Raw genomic sequence first — 19,195 nt, 5'->3', positions numbered from 1 at the left:
CGTATTTTTAAAAATTTCAGTTCTACTTATATTAATAAAAAATACATAATTAGTCAAATAGTGGCTGTATGAACACTGTACCGTAGCCTTACCAAAATATTTCACTCATGTTTATGGTTGAATTAGTGTTGCCAATGATAGAAATTTCCGCAAAAACTGTGTATTTTTTTATTTGAAATGAATCATCTATCCAATCCAATTCTGTTTCCAAAAGTTCTAACTTTTGTCCACGAATTCGTTAAGTGAGAATTCGTTTATCACAATCCTGCGGAAAGTATTCAATTTTCGGGCATAAAGACTTCCAGTTTCAAACTATTTCCATAATAAATTTCATTACGAATACGAATGGATGAGTACTTGCTTTTAAGCGCATAAACGTAACAAGGAAATAATTGTACTCAATTTCGCTTTTATAATATTTTAAGTATACATTCATAATCATTTGAATGAACGCAGCTGCCTTTTAATTAATAATAATAGTAATGAATAGTAAAATAAATACTTAAAAGATTAAAAGATAATGTACGTTGCAGTATTTTCCTACTAGCATCACTCGTTCTGTCACTGTCAGTGGTCAAATGCAAGACTGTCAAAAATAGCGCGAAAACACCACCGCCACATTATATTCCGAAGTCAACCAATTGTTATTTATACCAACTCAACTAACAAACCGACCGACTGTAATTCATTCTAAAAGACGTTGAGTTTATCCTGAAGCGAATTATAATAAGAATATTGTAAGAGTATTGTGATATGAGTGAAGTATAATACTGATTCACGATAAACTAAAAACAGCATGGATCTACAAATAAAAAGAAAGTCTGTAAAGGCTCCAGTTACCGGTAGTCTCGTGGAAACGTACCCCCACGATCTCCAGATGTATAAAGTGCCCCCGATTGAAAAGGTCTCGTTACAAGAATTTGAAACGCTTGCTTTGGAGAGACTTAATCTTTTGAGAAGTTTAACTAATGCCACTACTCTTAAAGGACTTAGAATGTATTCAGAGGAGTGGACGGAGTACGTGTTAAATGATCTTAAAACCCTAGGCCTTAAATATTATGTAAGACTGTGTGAAAGAACTGCTTGTGGTTCCACCGAGGCTGATCTACAAGCTAGACGCAAAGATCATATCGCTCATTTCATCCTAAGACTTGCATACTGCAGAACTGAAGAGTTACGACGATGGTACATCGCCAGGGAATCTGAGCTGTTCAAAATGAGATTCATCATCATGAGAGGTGACACAGTTGATAAATTTTTCAAATTGAACAATCTATCCTACACCAATATTTCTGATGAAGAAAAAAATAGCATCATCACTTATTTAAGGGAATCAACTCCACATCAAAACATTGATACTTTAAAGTACTACAAAGTCAAATTCTTTGAAGTGTTAGACTTAGTCAGAGCAAGAAAAGCATATCTAAAAGGTGGTTATGCTTATATTCCACACAAAGATTTTATTTCAGTTTTGTCTGCTCAATATAAAAAACACTTAAAGCATAGCTTGGCCATTGCTGCCCAGCATCTCTCTGAAATAGAACAAGATGAGCGCCTGGTCAGCTTGCTGAAAGGCTTGCACCAAACATACACTGGCACTGACTATAGTGATACCAAATCTGTTGTCCCTATTGAAAGCTTAGACTCTCTGTCTGTAAAATCATTCCCTCTCTGCATGAGACAGCTTCACGAGCAGCTCCGGGCAGCTCACCACCTCAAGCATGGAGGAAGATTACAGTATGGTCTGTTCCTCAAAGGCATTGGAGTAACATTGGAAGATTCTCTCAGATTTTGGAGAGATGAGTTCACCAAAATTATGGATCTGGACAAATTTGAGAAGCAGTATGCTTATAATGTCAGATATAACTATGGTAAAGAAGGCAGCAAGAGGAACTATTCTCCTTTTAGCTGCATGAGAATAATCAGCAACACAGTTGGTCAAGGTGATTGCCATGGGTGTCCTTTCAGACACTGTGATGTTAGTAATTTGAAGAACAGACTACAAGGATATGGATTGGACTCTCAATCTATTCAGAGTGTTGTAGAAATGACTAAAAAGGGTCATTTTCAGATTGCCTGCAGCAAGTACTTTGATGCAGTCCATAATGTGGATCTTGGTTTAGGTATAAACCATCCTAACCAATACTTTGAAGAAAGTCAAAAGCTACAAGGAGAAAAGAAGGGTGACACTAAAGTACAAGTAAAGAATGAAGTGAGAGCCATTAAAAAAGAGCAAGGAAATGATATAGAAGATATGGACTTTGATGAAATATCTGAATGGAAAGAATGAAAATGATTTAGCACCCCATCCACTGTTTTAATTAACAACACTTGAAATAATTAAGGAGAAATAAAAACCATTTTGTTAAACACTATTAAAGTATTTATTTTATTTTGTTCATAATATTATATTATCCCTACTTAAATCTATTTCTTTTTGACATACATAGCCCTTCTGGTCAAACGACCGCAATATAAACCAAATATAAAAATGAGACCTACTACAGAAATGCCTATGACTAGGAAGTATTTTTTAGATGGAGATGATGATAATTCATGGAACATGTCACCAAAGTTTTCTATCTTTCCCTGAAACAAACATCAACATAAGTCTATTGCATAATGGATACCTCATTTATGATATGAAATATTTGATGGATTATACTCACAGCATCAACATGTTTGTACATCTCCAATCTATTAGAGAGTTCTTTGTTACATTCTTCTTCTAATTTCCTGTTGCTATCATTGAGTATTATTTTCAAACATTTAAGACCTGTAAAAAATCATTAAATTATACAAAAAACATGCAAAATGATATCCTACTACATTACAACACCCACTGTTGCCTGATTTTGAGAACAAAGTACAGTTCAGTACCTTATTCAAATGACAAAAACAAAATAGCAGTAGCAATTTATATTACTCAGTGAAATTAAATAGTTTTATTTTGTTTTAGATAATGGCAAATTTAAGGTACCAATTGCAGATCCTACTAATATTATAAATGCGAAAGTTTGTAAGTCTGTTTGATTGTTACTTCATCCCGTCTGAACCACTGAACCGATTTGGATGAAATTCGGTATAGATATTTTGAGTTCCGAAGAAGGACATATGATAGTTTTTATCCCCGAAAACTGCATAGTTCCCATGGGATAGCGACAAACTAATTCTGCGCGGACGGAGTCGCGGGTAACGGCTAGTGTAATATAAAAAAAGATATGGCAAAATCGGTCAACATGCAGTTACATCTCTAACCAGTTACAGGTCATTCACAAGAGCTGGCATGAATGGATTGAACAAAAATACTGTTTCTTGTACTTTTTTGGTAAAAAATTATAAATAAACAAATTTTGCTATCCTACTACATTACAACACCCACTGTTGCCTGATTTTGAGAACAAGATACAGTTCAGTACCTTATTCAAATGACAAAAAACAAAATAGCAGTAGCAATTTATATTACTCAGTGAAATTAAATAGTTTAATTAAATAGCAAATTTAAGGTACCAATTGCAGATCCTACTAATATTATAAATGCGAAAGTTTGTAAGTCTGTTTGATTGTTACTTCATCATGTCTTAACCACTGAACCGATTTGGATGAAATTCGGTATACAGATAGTTTGAGTTCCAAAGAAGGGCATATGATAGTTTTTACCCCCAAAAACTGCATAGTTCCCATGGGATAGCGACAAACTAATTCGCATTGATATAATTGAAATCTAAATTCACATTAAGCATATAATATGTCACTCGCCTATGGGTGTGCGACGTGAACATAGATAAATTAATAGTTTTAGGGCACCTACAGGTGATTGTTCAACAAGGGAGGATAATCACAGTCATATCATGCAAGACATGAAATTTCTGATATTAATTTATCATTTACTTACGTCTTCCAGCACCATGCTCCAAATCTTTACAATATCTTAATAAGTCGAATGCGCAAGCCCGCTCTAGCAATGGATCAGCGTCAATATCTACCTCTGTTTCTTCAATTATTTGAGCCACTTCTTGAGAACATGCCGGTGACACGATTTTGTGATTCAATAATGCGTTTTTGAGGCATTCTTCAACCTGAACACAATGAGATAATAAGACACACAGATGGTATTTAAATATTCATAATAAAACATAATATCCCCCTGGTGTTGCAGGTGTCTATGAGCAGTGGTAATCTCTTACCATCAGGAGACCCACTTGCTCTTTTGCCATCCAGTCAAATAAAAAAATATGTAAGTGGACAATACCTATTCAAAAGAAGGACATAAGGTTTTTATTTTACCTATAACAAAAATGTACTTATAATATTTATTACCTGTCCATCTGATTTAGTAATTGAATTATTTGGCACAGAACATATAGTTTGTATCTCAGCACTGCACAGCTTGCTCAGCAAAGGGTCCAGCCGATAGTTCAATGCTTGCTCTTTAAGTATGTTAGCAAGTTCATTTTCACAGGTAGCAGTCAATTTAGATTGACGAAATTTCTCCTTTAGACAATATAAAACTTTGCCTTGGAGCTCAACATCTTTTGGTTCTATAGCTGTAAAAAGTAATTTATAATATTCAGTAACCAACTTAAAAATAACCAGTCAATTGAGTTGTACAGAAGGTTTCAATCCATATACACGCAAAATGCTTCTTAAAAGTAATCTCTAAAGCCCAGTTAGACCTAAGAAAAATCTACAAGTTGCATTCAAACTCATTGAAGCCCCTTATAGCCTTGCAATGTATAGCAACTTATTACTTTTCTTTGTTTCCGCTTTAAGAAAAAAAATGTTTGACTTACCAATGATAGCAGAACAGTATTTTTTTATATCTAAATCACATGCATTTTGCAAATTTATATTAAATCGGTAATCTGTATTTTGTTCAATCATCCTGTTCACAATAACTACTTTACAACTTTCAGGAAAATCCGGTTTATCATGATGAACCTGAAAAGTGAAACATCTCATTAATAGAAATCAAAACCATTACCATTTATTGAATAAAATAACCAAAAGCACTGTACCTTTAAACACTCTAAAATCTTAGCAGGTTCTGTATTGTGACAGTACAAATCTATCATGTTGTTACAAGTATTTATCAAATGGTAATCAATGCCATTATCGGTAAATTCCTGTTTACGTACAACAAATATTGCTTTACGGCAACTATCTGTCAGTTGTCCTTTAGCTGTTTGCAGACATTCTAATGCTGCTGATTCCGCATGTAGCATATTAGGACAGTATTCTTGCAAATCTCTTTTGCATGCTTCCTTCAGTTCTGGGTCCAAATCTATACTTTCTTTTTGCTGGAATAGTTGGCTCCTTAATTGTTGACGGCATTCTTTAAATATTGTGTGCTTTTTCCGATTAATAGTGTCATTCCTGACAATTTCACTAAGACAAGTCACAACCTGAATTTTAGTTTGTGCTTTTGGACAAAACTTAACCACATAGGATTTGCAAGCATTTTTAAATTTTCTTGTAAATCGGTAATTTCTAAGAGATATTAATTGTTCATGGTCAATAGCAGCTTTACATTTAATATTGCTTTTTATTTCTGGGTCATTTTTGTGACTTATTAAACATTCCAGTACATCATCTTCATCTTTCTTGCTGTTTAGCTCAAAAGAGCACAACTTTTTAGTAGGAATTCTGCAGTAATTACTAACCACAGCATTAAGCTCTATATGACCACTTTGGGTTTCAGTGAAATTAGTGACAGCCTCTTTACATTTAGGGGCCAATTCTTTAATTCTATCTTGTAAGCATTGTATTTCTTCACCTTTACCAGTATTTCCAATACATAGGTTTGTTAAGTCATCAATGCAATAATCTTCTATTTCTGGAAGCAGATCAACACTGATAGCTCGCTGTCTCATTACTCTCCTTACTTGTTGTTCACATGCCGGTTTTAATCTACCTCTTAATTCTGAATCATAAGCAAAATTATAAAGACAAGGTAAAACTGAAGGATCTTTCTCTGATTTTTGCTGGTTTTCATCAGCCCAATGAAGCTTAGTTTTACACTGTGTAACAGCATCATATTTACATGCCTTATATAATTGTGGATCAAGTTTAAAATCCCTTGATATGAAATATTGAATTTGCATTAATGCTGCTTCACAGTCGCTGCTCATAACTGCTGTGCCAAGTTTCTCCATGAGACATGACATCACTCTGCCATTACCACCAACAACTTCTCCACAAGCACTGTCCACCACAGGTTTACAAGCTTTACGCAAAATGGGGTCAACTCTCCAATCTTCACCTGGGTCAGCCTCTTGCACTAAAACTTCCAAAGACTTTCGACAAGCAATACTAATTCTCTTTTCTTTTCGCTTTCTTGGCCTGGCATGATCCATTAAACAGTGCAGTGTTCTGCCCCCTGTTTCAATTCCTCTGCATAGTGTTGTTATGTCATTGGCACAATCATGCATTAATTCTGGAGATAACCTATAGTCATCCATGAGCATTTTTCGGTGATCAGTCATTTCTGCTGTACATTCATGAGAAAGTTTGGTAGAATCATTTCGTGATACATTTTCTAAGCATAATAATATTTGTGCCAGTCTTACATCTTTTTCATCCACAACACCTTTTCGGCAATGATATTTCCTGATATCTTCTTTACAAGACCTGACAAGGCCTTTACTTGCTCTGTAATTCATAACCATGTTTCTTTGATCAAAGAAAAGTTGATCCTGACACCTTTTTGTCATAGCTGAAAATTTGAAAGTTTGTAATTAGCATCAGCAAATTAAAGGAAAAATTAAAGTGATGGAAAAGTTATAGTTTCAATAGAAAACTGTTACCATTATCATATTTGTGCCTTACAAGACATTTGTACATAAGCCATGATCCTGGCACTTCATCTGGACAGAAATTTTTGAGATCCAAGTTACAAGCCACAAACACTAATTTATCCATTTGAAGTGTGGTATATTTCATTTCCTTCAGAGCAGTAATTTCTGCATTGCATTCTGGTTTGAGAGCCTGTTCCTTAGTCTCTAGGCATTTCAATGTTTGACTCTGTGAAAGGCTTCTGAAGTCAGGTGGGATTCTGCCACAAGTGTTAGCTTGGATATCATCGGAACAGGCTTTTAAAAAGTTATAAATAATCTGCCAATCATTGAAGATCAACAACTCAATTTTGTTTATCATCCTCCAGCAGCTTCTGTTCTTCACGCCTACCTTCTTTTTGAGCACACAATCTATTGCAACTTCTGGTGGTGTCAAACAATCTAGTATCAGCTGTTCGTCTTGACATGGTTGTTTAAGTTTATTACTTATATACGAATTATCTATAAGCTCCGCCTGATGAGACCAGACTTTGTGCTGACAGGCAGACAATACTTGCGTTTTATTACTACGCGCTGTGGTTAAAGCACAAGAAAGAAGCGCGAGATCGTCATCGAACTGCGAACATTGTTGCTCAAACAATCCACAGCCAGACAAATCCAAAGTGTATCTTCCCTTCGGACGTTTTAGGTCACCAGGCAATTGAGCACATTTTATGTTGCTTATCAAGTATGCCGCTAACAGACACATCAGCTTCAATAAAACTCCATTTGTAACCATTTCGATACCGGCTAAATTGTAAAAAGACAGATCAACACAATTAATGCGTCATAATTTTAACAGTTACTACTCTTACTTAAAGTTAGGCATCATGAAGGATCCAGAAATTGTTGTTTGGACAAAATTCATTAAAATATGAGATATTTTATTTGATCAAAGCACTCAAAACTGAAAATACATTTAATAACACACAAACACAACTGAGAGCTCTTGTCACACCACAGTTTTATTTATCTACAGTGAGTGAAGTTCAAGTCGCAGGCGCGGCGCGGCCACATACAGTCGCTCGACGCTCGTTTCCCGCTTCAAATCTAGTCACGTGACATATAGTAATAAAACCTTTGAGTATAATTATCTAGAATTCTAGATAAATACTCAAAGGATAAAACTGAAAATGTTGAGCTTTATCGCTAGAACAAAAAATCTCTTCAATTTCGGCAAATTTATTAATTCATTCTAATTTATTTTATTTATAAGTACCATTGCCACGCGAAAAATCAGCTTGGAAGACCAAGATTATTCCTGCAAGCAGTCGTCTTCCCTCTCATTCTCGTATTAAATAATTTAAGCGTTGGCGCGATGACGTGATACGAACTTCGAGTTTATACTATTTAATACGAGAGCGAGAGGGACGGTACGATACGAACTTCGAGTTTCGATTTTCGTAGTAGCCCTGCATATTTATCGCTGGAAACGAGCGTCGAGCGACTACTAGCATAATATGGCCGCACCTTGAGAGATACTACGTATCGACTTGACACATGGGAGGGGTGCGGTTAATGTAAGTCTCAGAATGTAGGAATTAAAATGCACGCCTTGATATTTCATGTACTGTCTGCAAATAAAAGGGAACCTATATTTTCTGTCACTTAAGATTTGTCACTGAACTGCGATACCCTAATCCCTAAGAAACATTAGTCATCATATTAATCAAAACTGTATCTAAAATCTAGAATAGATGGATTCTAATAGATGGATCACTTTTTTATACTTACCCTGAATATAAGATCTGTCCTCCAAAGTAATGTATAGGAATGCTGTCCTCTAAAAATAAGACAGCCAGCAATAATATATTTGTACCTAAAATAATAGATCTGTCACCTAATAAATAGATTAGTTCCTTAATTCGATGCTTCTACATATTCTACTAAGATAGCACTGGTTTTAGGTACGACGACGAGCGAAGCGAGGAGGAGTCTTAGGTAGAACTGCGACCCTCAGCGCGCGAGCCGAGCGAGCGTGCCGCGATAGCGGCCGGCGAAGTGCCAGAACCGAAAATTTATTGCTAATACTTGTACCGTCCCACCGACGCTCAGTGTGGCCAACTCCTAGAAACTCGACTCGCTAAACTCAAAATCAAAAGTCGCTAGAAAGTCGCTAAAACGCGGACTCAGGACTTTGTCTGGGAGAGACACAAGAGGCTGCTGGTCTGAAAGGTTGGAATAGGAAAAAAAAAACAACAAATTAGAAAATTTCCGAATTCACTGAAATTGATTTGAATAGTTTCTGCAGAAGCTAGAGCATAAATGAATAGAGCTTTAATAAAATAAAGTTTGGATTTGGTGCGCAAGCGACTATATCGCTTTCTATATAGATCTCTTGGCGCTGTATAATTCTCGCCGTCGTCGAGTTGACAAAAAATGTGTGTCCATTATTGGTCCTACAACTGTTTAAATTTAAATAAGTCGCTAAACCATTTTTGTCAACTTTTTTTTGCTCGCTAAGACTTAAGCAAAAGTCGCTAGTTCTAGCGACGAAGTCGCTAAATTGGCAATACTGCCGACGCTTATATCATTTTACGGATGTCAAACTGACAAGAGTTTCTAAGGGGGTGTACACGAAATATCATTTTGGTATTTCCATGTCGGTATTGTACGACCGGTAAATAGTGTCACCTCGCAGAACCAGATAATGTTTTTGTAGGTAGATAATAGTAATATGTTTGTTATCTGTGATTTCAAATGTCACTGATATTTTACTGCCATTCATTTCATTCATTTTATTTTGTTGTTTGACTAAAATTGGTTCATGAGCAATTCATGAGACTAGAATTTAGTTTAGTTTCAAGTTTATCCTTTTGCAAGAGTAATGGAAGGTTTTATCGAAGTGAACGAAATATCCGATTTTATTTCATATATCCGTAGTGTAAGTATAATTTCAAGTGTTACACATATCGGGAATAATTCAGCTGGTTGAAGCTTTGAAGCAAAAAGGATTTGAGTTTGGCAAGAAATCCGGCCTATTATAACAGCTAATATTGATTTATATGTAATTACAATGCATTAAATGCTTTCTTCGGGCTATTGCACCGATTTGCACCCAGTGTTATAGGTCATAACCAACTGTCCCGAATATCAGTGTAATTAATAAGTAGGTAATTAAATATATTAACTATCCTGTATTTATTGTATGTATCGGTCGAAAAACTAGGATAGATATATTCATGAATCCTTAATAAATAATTGGTTTCAGATTGAGTGGCGCGATCCCTGGCTTATAGCTCTGTTGTCCTTTCATGTGATAGTAACATTCACTTGCTTTTCAACAAGAAACTGTGGAAACTTTCAAGTAATGCTCTTTATCACATTATGTGAGTATATTTTAACTTGTATTTTGAACAAAACTAAATGCAATAGTGACAGTGTTTTTTTTGAGAAGAGGATACATATACAAGCAAGAGAAAAAAAATATTTTCTGTACTAAGCTAATAGTAAGTTTAGATGTAAAACATTTTAAATAGGTAATTTTGTCTTTAAGTTCACCATGTTTAAAAGTCAGAAACTGGTTGAGGAAAGCTTAAAGCCTCATTGTAATTGTTTCATTGAGCTCTGACATCATCTTTAAATATATTCTGCTAGTAAATCTTGAAGAAGTTAAATTACATTATGCCATACCTACCTACTCGTTGTATTGCTGTTTATATATCTCCAAATGCTTAAAATATAATACACATGTACATAGGGTAGCTCTGGATAGAGATGTGGAAGTCAAGAGGAGAGGCCTTTGCCCAGCAGTGGGACACTGTTGCGGGCTAGTTTTTTTTTTATTCAACTGGATGGCAAACAAGCAAGTGGGTCTCCTGATGGTAAGAGATCACCACCATTATAATTATGTAGAGCAGGGGTGGCCAACTTGATTAGACCCATGATTTACTGTTTACTGATGAAACTCTGTGCAATCTACCAATTAACTTCTTGAAATCTTATATGAAACAGCATAGTTCAGTATTTGTATTTTTGTCTTGCCATGATCAACTGGACTAATAGTCGCAATAGACCGGTTGGCAACCCCTGATGTAGTGAATATTAATCATAATACAACCATACAAAAATATAACTGGTTCATTATCACAAAATTTGTGTAGATAATCTTGTCCCAACCCAAAAGCTGTTTGTTTATATTTACCTACATTTTCTGCAGTTATTTGAGTGAAATGATGAATACATTGAGTAAGAGTTTGAATATACTACATTAAACCGAAGCGGAGTTACATTCCAGTTGTGAAATACAAATATTTTAAAGTTGTGCTATTTACTATTAAGACTATACCAGCAAGCTAGTATGATTTTTGATCCAAAAAAATATGTTTTCATGTTATTGGGACAAACCTTATTGAACAAGTTTCTGGTCAGTACCTAGTAAGTGTCATTTCAGGAAGTATTATGGTGTAATCACTGATGTTTATATAGGAACTTTAAATTTGATGTGGTGACTATGAATATGTTGTATGTAAAGATCTGCTTACTACATGGTGACATAAGTCATTATTACACTACAAGGTTGAGTGTAAAACTGCATATTTCCAGATGTATAACAGGCCCTGGGTGAATAATACCCTGAATATATGAATAATTAACCTGTGTTATTTATAACTTTGATGAGTTTAAATTTTAAATTTATTAATGTTAAGACATCATTTGAATGCAATGAACATAAATGACACACACAAACTTACACACACTTAACAATACATAGTTAAAGGCAAGGGATACTCCAATTGTGGGTAGGTAGGTATAGTCGACCAAGTAAGTGCTTTGCAATTTTTGATTACAGTTCCTACGAGTACATCTGTAGGTGCAAATAGTCTTTGTTGTTTTAAGCTATACAACTAACACAGAACCTTCGGGTGGTAAAGGAATTTCATGCTTGACTATAGGCACTCACAATCTCTACCTATGTATAGATACCTAGTAAAGATTCATATTACATATTTTTTATGTTCTGTTAAATGTGTTAGTAAGTATTTTTAACACAGGAAAATCACAAAAGGCATAACAAACAAGGCCACAAACTGTCAAACCATCAGGTCATGATTGTCTGTCAAAGAGTGGCATAATCATAAATGTTTTGTTTACAGTCTATCTATACAAAAAGAAAAATCTTTCTTGAAATCAGTAAGGAAATAGCACTGTAAAAATACTTGGGACAAAATTGACAGCAAGTTTACTACAGGGAATTCTTCCATGTGTGTCTTCTATTACTGTTTGAATGTCAATGACATGTTGGTTATGCTTATGTTAATAATTTTAATCAATGTTTATGCAACTGTGTGCCAAATTTTATCTTTTTTTTTATTCAACTGGATGGCAAACAAGCAAGTGGGTCTCCTGATGGTAAGAGATCACCACTGCCCATAGACACCTGCAGCACCAGGGGGATTGCAGATGCGTTGCCAACCTAGAGGCCTAAGATGGGATACCTCAAGTGTCAGTCTTAACTTAAGTCTTACTCTCCATGCCAAAACACAACAATGCAAGCACTGTTGCTGTACGGCAGGATTAGCAAGCAAAAAAAAAAAAAGGTGGTGGCAATCCAGGTGGACCTTGCACCCTTGTGCATTGTGTTGTTTAATTGACAGATTTTGCAGGTGGTAGGACTGCAAAATCTGTCTATTGTCATCTTAACTTAAAATCACGCCATATTGTCACATTCTTAAATTTTATTTCACATAATACATCATATTAATCTTTGTTCCAGTACTCTTGGTCTACTTCTCAGAGAGTATAAACGAGGTTGCGGCCAAGAACTGGGCCCTGTTCTCTCGGCAACAATATTTTGATAGCAAAGGCCTGTTTATATCAGTGGTGTTTTCCATTCCCATATTACTGAATTGTATGATTATGGTGGTAAGTAGTAGTAGAATATGTGTTATATCTCTTAACTTGCCTAAGGCCTCAAAAATTGATACTTCAATTTGAGCTTTAAGTGTTACATTGAGAACACACATTACAATACCAACTTGCATAGATTCAGACACCTCATTGCAGAAAACTTTACCATGACTTGCATCTTTCCTTTAATATATGGCTTACTTCCTTATATTTAACTACCTATTGGAAAAAAGAAAATCATTATGACTTGGTGATCCGTAAATTGAAACAATATATGTACCTATACAATTGTTAAATAGCCTTAAATTATTGCGAACACACACGCACACTAACACACTCATTCACTCATACCCACGCACGCACACGCAAATATATCTAATGTAGTTCGTATTACAAACTATTGATTTCATTATCAATAAACGCTGTTAAATCACTGCAATTTGGTTACTCTCATTATTAAATACCAAGAAGTGAAGTAGGTAGTCTTTTGTTTCATATATGTTCATTTATCAATTTCAGGGATCATGGCTGTACCAATCAACTCAAATAATGACTAACATAAAGAAAGCACAGCTGCGACAACGTTTGAAAGAACTCAACTTAAGAGAGCAACAGCAACACATCAAGGCAGATTAAGTTAACAAACAAAAAAACAGTTATGAAAGAAATTGACGAATGAATTTTACCTATCCTGTAATATTGTAAGTAGCAGTTATGCAGCTGCTGAAAAATTGCAATGGTAAGATCTTGTTTCTTTTTAATAAACTTGAGAATTTAATGGGTTGGAAGAAAATTAAATTACAATGGTCTGGTCATGTTTATGCCACTGGAAAATGATCCTAGATTAAATTGTATGCAGATAGGCCACTTAAATGTTTTTCAAGCGTAACAGCCACAAAAAAAACAGTTTCATTTCGGCGTCGGCGTGGGAACAAAATGTCAGCATATTAATTTGTGGCGACCACCTATGCCAATCAATACTGAAATGATGTACTGTAACAAATAGTCCCTCTTTATGATAGAATAAATATAATGTAGCAACTTTAATCTGCTATCAACAATTACCCCTCAGGCATCGTCCTAATAGAAAGCGATGCGCGAACTAAGCGATGCGAGCATGGCGTCTGCGCCCGATGATCGCGCATTCGCTTTCTATTAGGACGATGCTTCACTGTATTAAGTATTACAAGATTACCTCCTGAATTTTGATCTTATTTTTGTCATATATACCCAAATTGCTTAGTTTTCGTCTAAGCAATGTGAAATGAAAGGGTTTTTTGTTGTACAAAATGTTGCCATGTATTTTAGGTTTTTTTATTTATTTGTCTGATACCCGTACAACTTTTCTGAAAAATAGACTCAGTAGAGACACATTAAAAGAAGTGCATTCATTTTTGGTGGTAGATTAATTGAAAATTTAAAAGATAAGCAGACCCTTGGCAAATTTGGGAATAACCTTTTTCCTCTTTTTTCTAAAATCACAATTAAAATCGTTAGAAAATTTAAAATTGATAGAAAAAAAGCCATTACAATACTAGAAGTCTAAAAGTAAAAATTATATCACGGAATTTCTGGTAAGTATTCAGATTTTCATTAAGAATAAATATTGCACATGATTAGGAATTTGTGTTTCATGTGACTGCTTTTAGTTAGTATGGTTTGGTACAAGATATGAAATTATAAAACATTTTTAAAACATCTACATCTGCTGTGGCAAAATCAGGTGTCAATTTTTATCAAATGCGGACCTTAATTAAGATATCACTTTAATTGCACTTCATTTGATTAAACGTAGATACTTTATTTCACTCATTTTCAATAAGAAACCTAAAAATTTGTATTCCAAACTTGCATTTTTTTTGCAATTGCATTTTCTTTGTACTTAATATTTTCCTTATTTTGCCTATTGTAGTTCGTAAACCGATATAGTTGCCATGTATTTATGTTATATACTTTGCAGAATTTTATGTGAGGGTTTTTTTTAATATAGAGCAAGTTTAATAATAAATAATATAAGTTTAGGTACACTGTGAAGTCGCTAGGGTAGTTTATTTTTATTTGTTGTTGTGAATGTTTAAGTATGTATTTGTGTCCAAATTGATTGTTTTGCACTAACAAGTTAATTTGTGCTCACGGACAGACTTTATTTTAAGCGGAACCTGACGCGGTTTCATTATTGTCATTTCAAATTTGAAAAGTTCATTAACTGTGTTCAAAAATAACTATTATTTTTAATAAACTAATTGATGTTGAAATAATATCTCATATAATTGATTTTTAAACAGTGAAACATTCACAATGACTATTGATTTATAAATTTGTGATAATATTTCTAGTGAATTGCAAAGCTTTTATTTTAATTTATAATTGGAAATATTCGCTAGAAACACATTAATGATAATTAAGACCTTTTTTGCCAGTCTTGTTACCTGAATTCAAAGCATAATGATTTTATTTATTTCATCTTAAAATGTCGGCGCGTTTTTGTGGCACGGAGGAGTGCCTCAATCTTATTATTATTATACGGTAAATAACGACAGGCTGTGTGACTATTAAGAAAAATACTTCTGAAATTTTAACGAAACCATGTATGAAAGAAATTATCGTAGATCCGAACAATATGACTGCGTGCCTAAATAGTTGACAATAAGGGGCGTCTTCTTTATAAATCACTTCTATATTTTCATTATGTCTAATCGTAATTCTTGCTTGAATTTCGTTTATCTCTTATGTCAACGAAAATAACTTATATTATATCCGAAAGTTATGTTTGCTTAATGTCAGTTAAAGTAATTATTTATCTTAGATATATATGCTTTGATTGTGTAAATAATTGATCATTATTCTGTTTATCACATCTACAGCCCATTTTTGCCTTAATATTCAATTATTAATTACGTCCATATGATACTAATAATAAGGATTAGTATTAATGCATGACATAAATACAGATACATCAATAATGTTAATAATAATGAAAGGGAAAAGATATAAACTGACATGCAAGTTACCATCCATATATACCACAATAATGATCTGAAACTTTTTGGGGATATTGCGTAAGAGACTTGTTTTTTATTATTTTTACCTTTTTTAGTAACTTTACAGATATTATATTTATTAGTTTAATAGGAAGAAATTGCACGTTAGTTTATGCCGATTGAGATAGTTCCACCCATTGCTTGTTGGATTGGCTGAAAGGATAGTTTTGATCTTTAACCCTACCTCTTCAGAAAGTTAACACTTGTGCCCACGTTGGTTAATGTGTGTATGCTAATATTTTAACTTCACTAACTAAGATTTAGCAAGTAATGGGTAAATATGAAGACTGAGATGTGTTTGATTTATAATATATTATCGTTGGCCTAATCAAATAAGGTGGTCTTGTGACCTGAATATATATATATATATATATATATATATATATATATATATATATATATATGATTCGGAAGACCGAATTTGTTGTAAAAAAAATCATCGACTTTTGCAAAACTTGTTTGTGTAAAATCAGAATCACAATATAAATATGTATATAATGTTTAGCTTCTTATCTTAAAAAAAACTGTGAAGGTCGGTGATATTATTGGTGCGTTTGATAATGTTGACATTGGTCCCGCTATATTTAACTATTTACTACCTATTTAATTTATGGATAATCGAAGCGGTCGCCGTGACTGAAATCGACTGGACGGACTCTTTAAAAGGAACTGTCACAAAATACATATAAAAGATCAATTATTATGTATAAAAAACACGAACCTTGACTGTAATAATTATTTAAATTTGCCTAATTATAATTGGACATCGCTTTTATTTATAAGTATTTTTTACGTTTTTATGAAAATTCGGTTCGCATTAATCTTGATGGAGTTTTTATTTAGTCACACTCTGGACGAACAAGTGTTCAGTTTTTCGCAGGAGAGTTTTAATTTAACTGTCAAACTTGTACCCTTTTTTAAACCAAAGGAAGACACGTATTATTACGTAACTATTTCATTTAAAACCTCATAAATGAATAAGAATAAAATATGTACTTACCAGTTTTACGTTATAGTTTTAAGGGGCTTCAAAACGGGCCATAATTGCCTACAATTTGTGGCCGGCAACTCTGCCGCCCTTCTAGGACACTGTACTGTAAGCAAGAGCAAGAGGCAAATAATGGCCATAAATGAGGGTTTTCACAGAGGCGAAATATCGCTAGATGGCGTTAGTATCGAGAGGTCCGTTTGACGTTTGCTCGTGATTGGTTAAAAAACTAAATGAGCCAATGATGGCTATCGCTTTTTGTTTTTCTAGATGGCGCCACTCTTGCGTGAGGTTTTAAATGTGGCTTTCAAAGTCTGTTATTACGGGCGTGAAAACAAAGTTTAGATTAAAATCATATTTAATACAACTTAAAACCGTACCATAAAAATATCGAGCATGCCACAGTGTTGCATAGTCCCCGTTTTGTTCGAAAAAAGGGAGGACAAAGGTTTTCGAAAGACAAAACTGTCTCAAAACATTCATTGCCCCGGAACGCATATTTGCCATAATTAATTTAAGATATTGCAAAATATTCACAAAATTACTCTAATTATAAATAAACCCGCGTAGCTCACCCAAAAACTATGAGATTTGACATTTCGGGAGACCTCACGCTACACTAGCGCCTCTAGCGGTGAATTTCATACGCGATAGCCCTCATTGCAAGCAAACGTCAAACGGACCTCACGATATTAACGCCATCTAGCGATATTTCGCGTCTGTGAAAACCCTCATTACAGTGAAAATGTAGCCCGGTTAGAAGCCCCTGTACTAAAAGAACGTGTGCAAGTTTTACGCTTAAAATATCCTGAAAGAAAAACGCAGTAGGTATAGGTAGAGCCACCAGAGGTGAGGTCACGTACACAAGCACATGTCATGTAATGACAGCGGGATTTTGACATTCACTCCTTCATTTCATTCATTTTCCTTTTATGCAATCAATTCTTCATATAGCTGTATGTGTAATCATTCACTTCAAGTCTTCAACTCTCGTGGCACTATCTATAGTTCGGGTTGTGGGTCATGGGTCATTATTAAGGCGTTTTATTTCCCCAGCACGTCATTATCTTCGTCTGAATATGGCTGTAGAGACGCAAACCAGCAAGGACTATAACTAGACTAATAAATAACTATGTAGTGCCTAATTTTGAAGCCAGACTTAGTGGTTTTAAATGTAACGTACGAGTAAACTAAATTTCTTGTCGTTCGAATAAGCGCTAGTGATTGATGATTTGCCTACTGTTGAAACTCCATTAGAATATATTCAGAAACTTGCGTCACCAAAGCGTGATAAATGTACGCTGTTCTGTAATTGTCGATCGGCAATGTACAAAAAAAATACACGACCAGATAATTCCAGCCCTTGTGTAATTTATGCTATACCTGCCTACAGATCACGAATTATCTGGTCGTGCACATTTCCCGTACATTAACGGCACCCATCTTGACCCATAACTGTTGCACGTTGTATAACAGAATTAACAGAATATATTTCAGTTTTTAAGAAATCTGGATTTTGGATTTGTCGTGTTTTAAATTTAGACTAAAATTTCGAGTTGTTCATTCTAAAAAGGTCGAATTACAAGAGCTTGCACGAATGAAATGAATGAAAGAATGATTTATATTGTGTCACAAAATGATTAAATACTGGTTGATTCAATAAGTTATATTCGCGTTATAAAAAGTATTATGTACTTGTTTACAAAATATTAGGAGGCCCCTGTGTAAAGGAACGCCACTCGTCGCACTCTCTTTCTTTCTTTTCTTTTCGTGTGTACAAGTGACATTACTTTCATTCAATTCATTCATGCCACCTCTTGTGATCGACCTATACTATATCTGCTTAATTCATCTTAATGAAAAAATATACCTAGTTGCTAAAAATAATAAATAAAACTGGGGTAAAATATTTTACTTCATTTGTTTTATGTATGCTTTTCAATAAAATCATTGATTACGACAATAGTACTTATTTTTAGCATACCTATGAAGCTACATCGCTTTCACATCGTATCCGCAACAAAACTAAAGTTATCCAATTTGGATAAAATTTAACGTCATCAAACTTGCACATTGAGGATTCCATACAAATTTAGAAACGAACAAAAAAAATTTTTGGCACCTACATGTTTTTCTAAATTTGGATTGTAGGTATACGGTTATATTAACCCATTCAGTGCCATTGACGCCCATCGGCGTCTTGGTGGGCCCTATAGGTACTCCATTTATTTTAACATTTGAAACTTAAGGGTAAAATTTGCACACGTTTACTATGGGCCCTTAGAGTATACATTAGGTACATGCTGACGGCATGACGCTGCCGATTGGACGACAGGAAGGATGGTGTTAGGCCACCATAAATGAATCAACGAAACTATTTAAATTTTATTAACTTCTATAATAAAAACATAATAAATACCGCTAATAAACGTACCTACCTACACGAATGTAGGTATTTTTCTACGAATAATGTATTTTTAGTC

At 34.3% G+C, this 19,195-nt stretch overlaps 3 protein-coding genes across 3 annotated transcripts; 2 read left to right on the top strand and 1 right to left on the bottom strand.

Moving 5' to 3' along the window:
- Positions 1–564: 564 nt before the first annotated feature.
- LOC141426451 (DNA primase large subunit-like) lies at positions 565–2,375 on the top strand. Its single transcript, XM_074085357.1, has one exon. The coding sequence runs from the start codon at positions 797–799 to the stop codon at positions 2,288–2,290; it is 1,494 nt and encodes a 497-aa protein (XP_073941458.1). The 5' UTR covers positions 565–796; the 3' UTR covers positions 2,291–2,375.
- On the bottom strand, positions 2,375–7,821 carry LOC141426450 (Golgi apparatus protein 1-like). The gene is made up of 7 exons (XM_074085355.1): positions 6,807–7,821; positions 5,019–6,715; positions 4,794–4,941; positions 4,321–4,547; positions 3,896–4,079; positions 2,670–2,776; positions 2,375–2,589 (listed from the first exon to the last, which is right to left on the bottom strand). Exons 1-7 carry the CDS (start codon positions 7,570–7,572, stop codon positions 2,428–2,430), a joined length of 3,291 nt encoding a protein of 1,096 aa, XP_073941456.1. The 5' UTR covers positions 7,573–7,821; the 3' UTR covers positions 2,375–2,427.
- A 1,706-nt stretch (positions 7,822–9,527) lies between these two features.
- Tmem18 (transmembrane protein 18) lies at positions 9,528–18,007 on the top strand. Its single transcript, XM_074085354.1, has 4 exons — positions 9,528–9,717; positions 10,045–10,162; positions 12,550–12,698; positions 13,203–18,007. The coding sequence occupies exons 1-4, from the start codon at positions 9,661–9,663 to the stop codon at positions 13,317–13,319; spliced, it is 441 nt and encodes a 146-aa protein (XP_073941455.1). The 5' UTR covers positions 9,528–9,660; the 3' UTR covers positions 13,320–18,007.
- Positions 18,008–19,195: the final 1,188 nt, after the last annotated feature.

This window comes from Choristoneura fumiferana, chromosome 3 (assembly GCF_025370935.1).
Source record: "Choristoneura fumiferana chromosome 3, NRCan_CFum_1, whole genome shotgun sequence".
Classification (NCBI taxonomy): domain Eukaryota; kingdom Metazoa; phylum Arthropoda; class Insecta; order Lepidoptera; family Tortricidae; genus Choristoneura; species Choristoneura fumiferana.
Note: the sequence above shows the minus strand (reverse complement) of the source record. Positions and strands in the feature narration are given on the sequence as shown.

What these genes read in the sequence shown, in the direction of transcription:
- LOC141426451 (XM_074085357.1), top strand. Translation starts at nt 797, where the DNA reads ATGGATCTACAAATAAAAAGAAAGTCTGTAAAGGCTCCAGTTACCGGT.
- LOC141426450 (XM_074085355.1), bottom strand. Translation starts at nt 7,572, where the DNA reads ATGGTTACAAATGGAGTTTTATTGAAGCTGATGTGTCTGTTAGCGGCA. An exon ending in AGATTTTAGAGTGTTTAAAG is followed by an intron (nt 4,942 to 5,018) that starts GTACAGTGCTTT and finishes TTCACTTTTCAG; the next exon opens with GTTCATCATGATAAACCGGA. An exon ending in TGTACAAACATGTTGATGCT is followed by an intron (nt 2,590 to 2,669) that starts GTGAGTATAATC and finishes TGTTTGTTTCAG; the next exon opens with GGAAAGATAGAAAACTTTGG.
- Tmem18 (XM_074085354.1), top strand. Translation starts at nt 9,661, where the DNA reads ATGGAAGGTTTTATCGAAGTGAACGAAATATCCGATTTTATTTCATAT. An exon ending in TTATTTCATATATCCGTAGT is followed by an intron (nt 9,718 to 10,044) that starts GTAAGTATAATT and finishes AATTGGTTTCAG; the next exon opens with ATTGAGTGGCGCGATCCCTG. An exon ending in TGAATTGTATGATTATGGTG is followed by an intron (nt 12,699 to 13,202) that starts GTAAGTAGTAGT and finishes TATCAATTTCAG; the next exon opens with GGATCATGGCTGTACCAATC.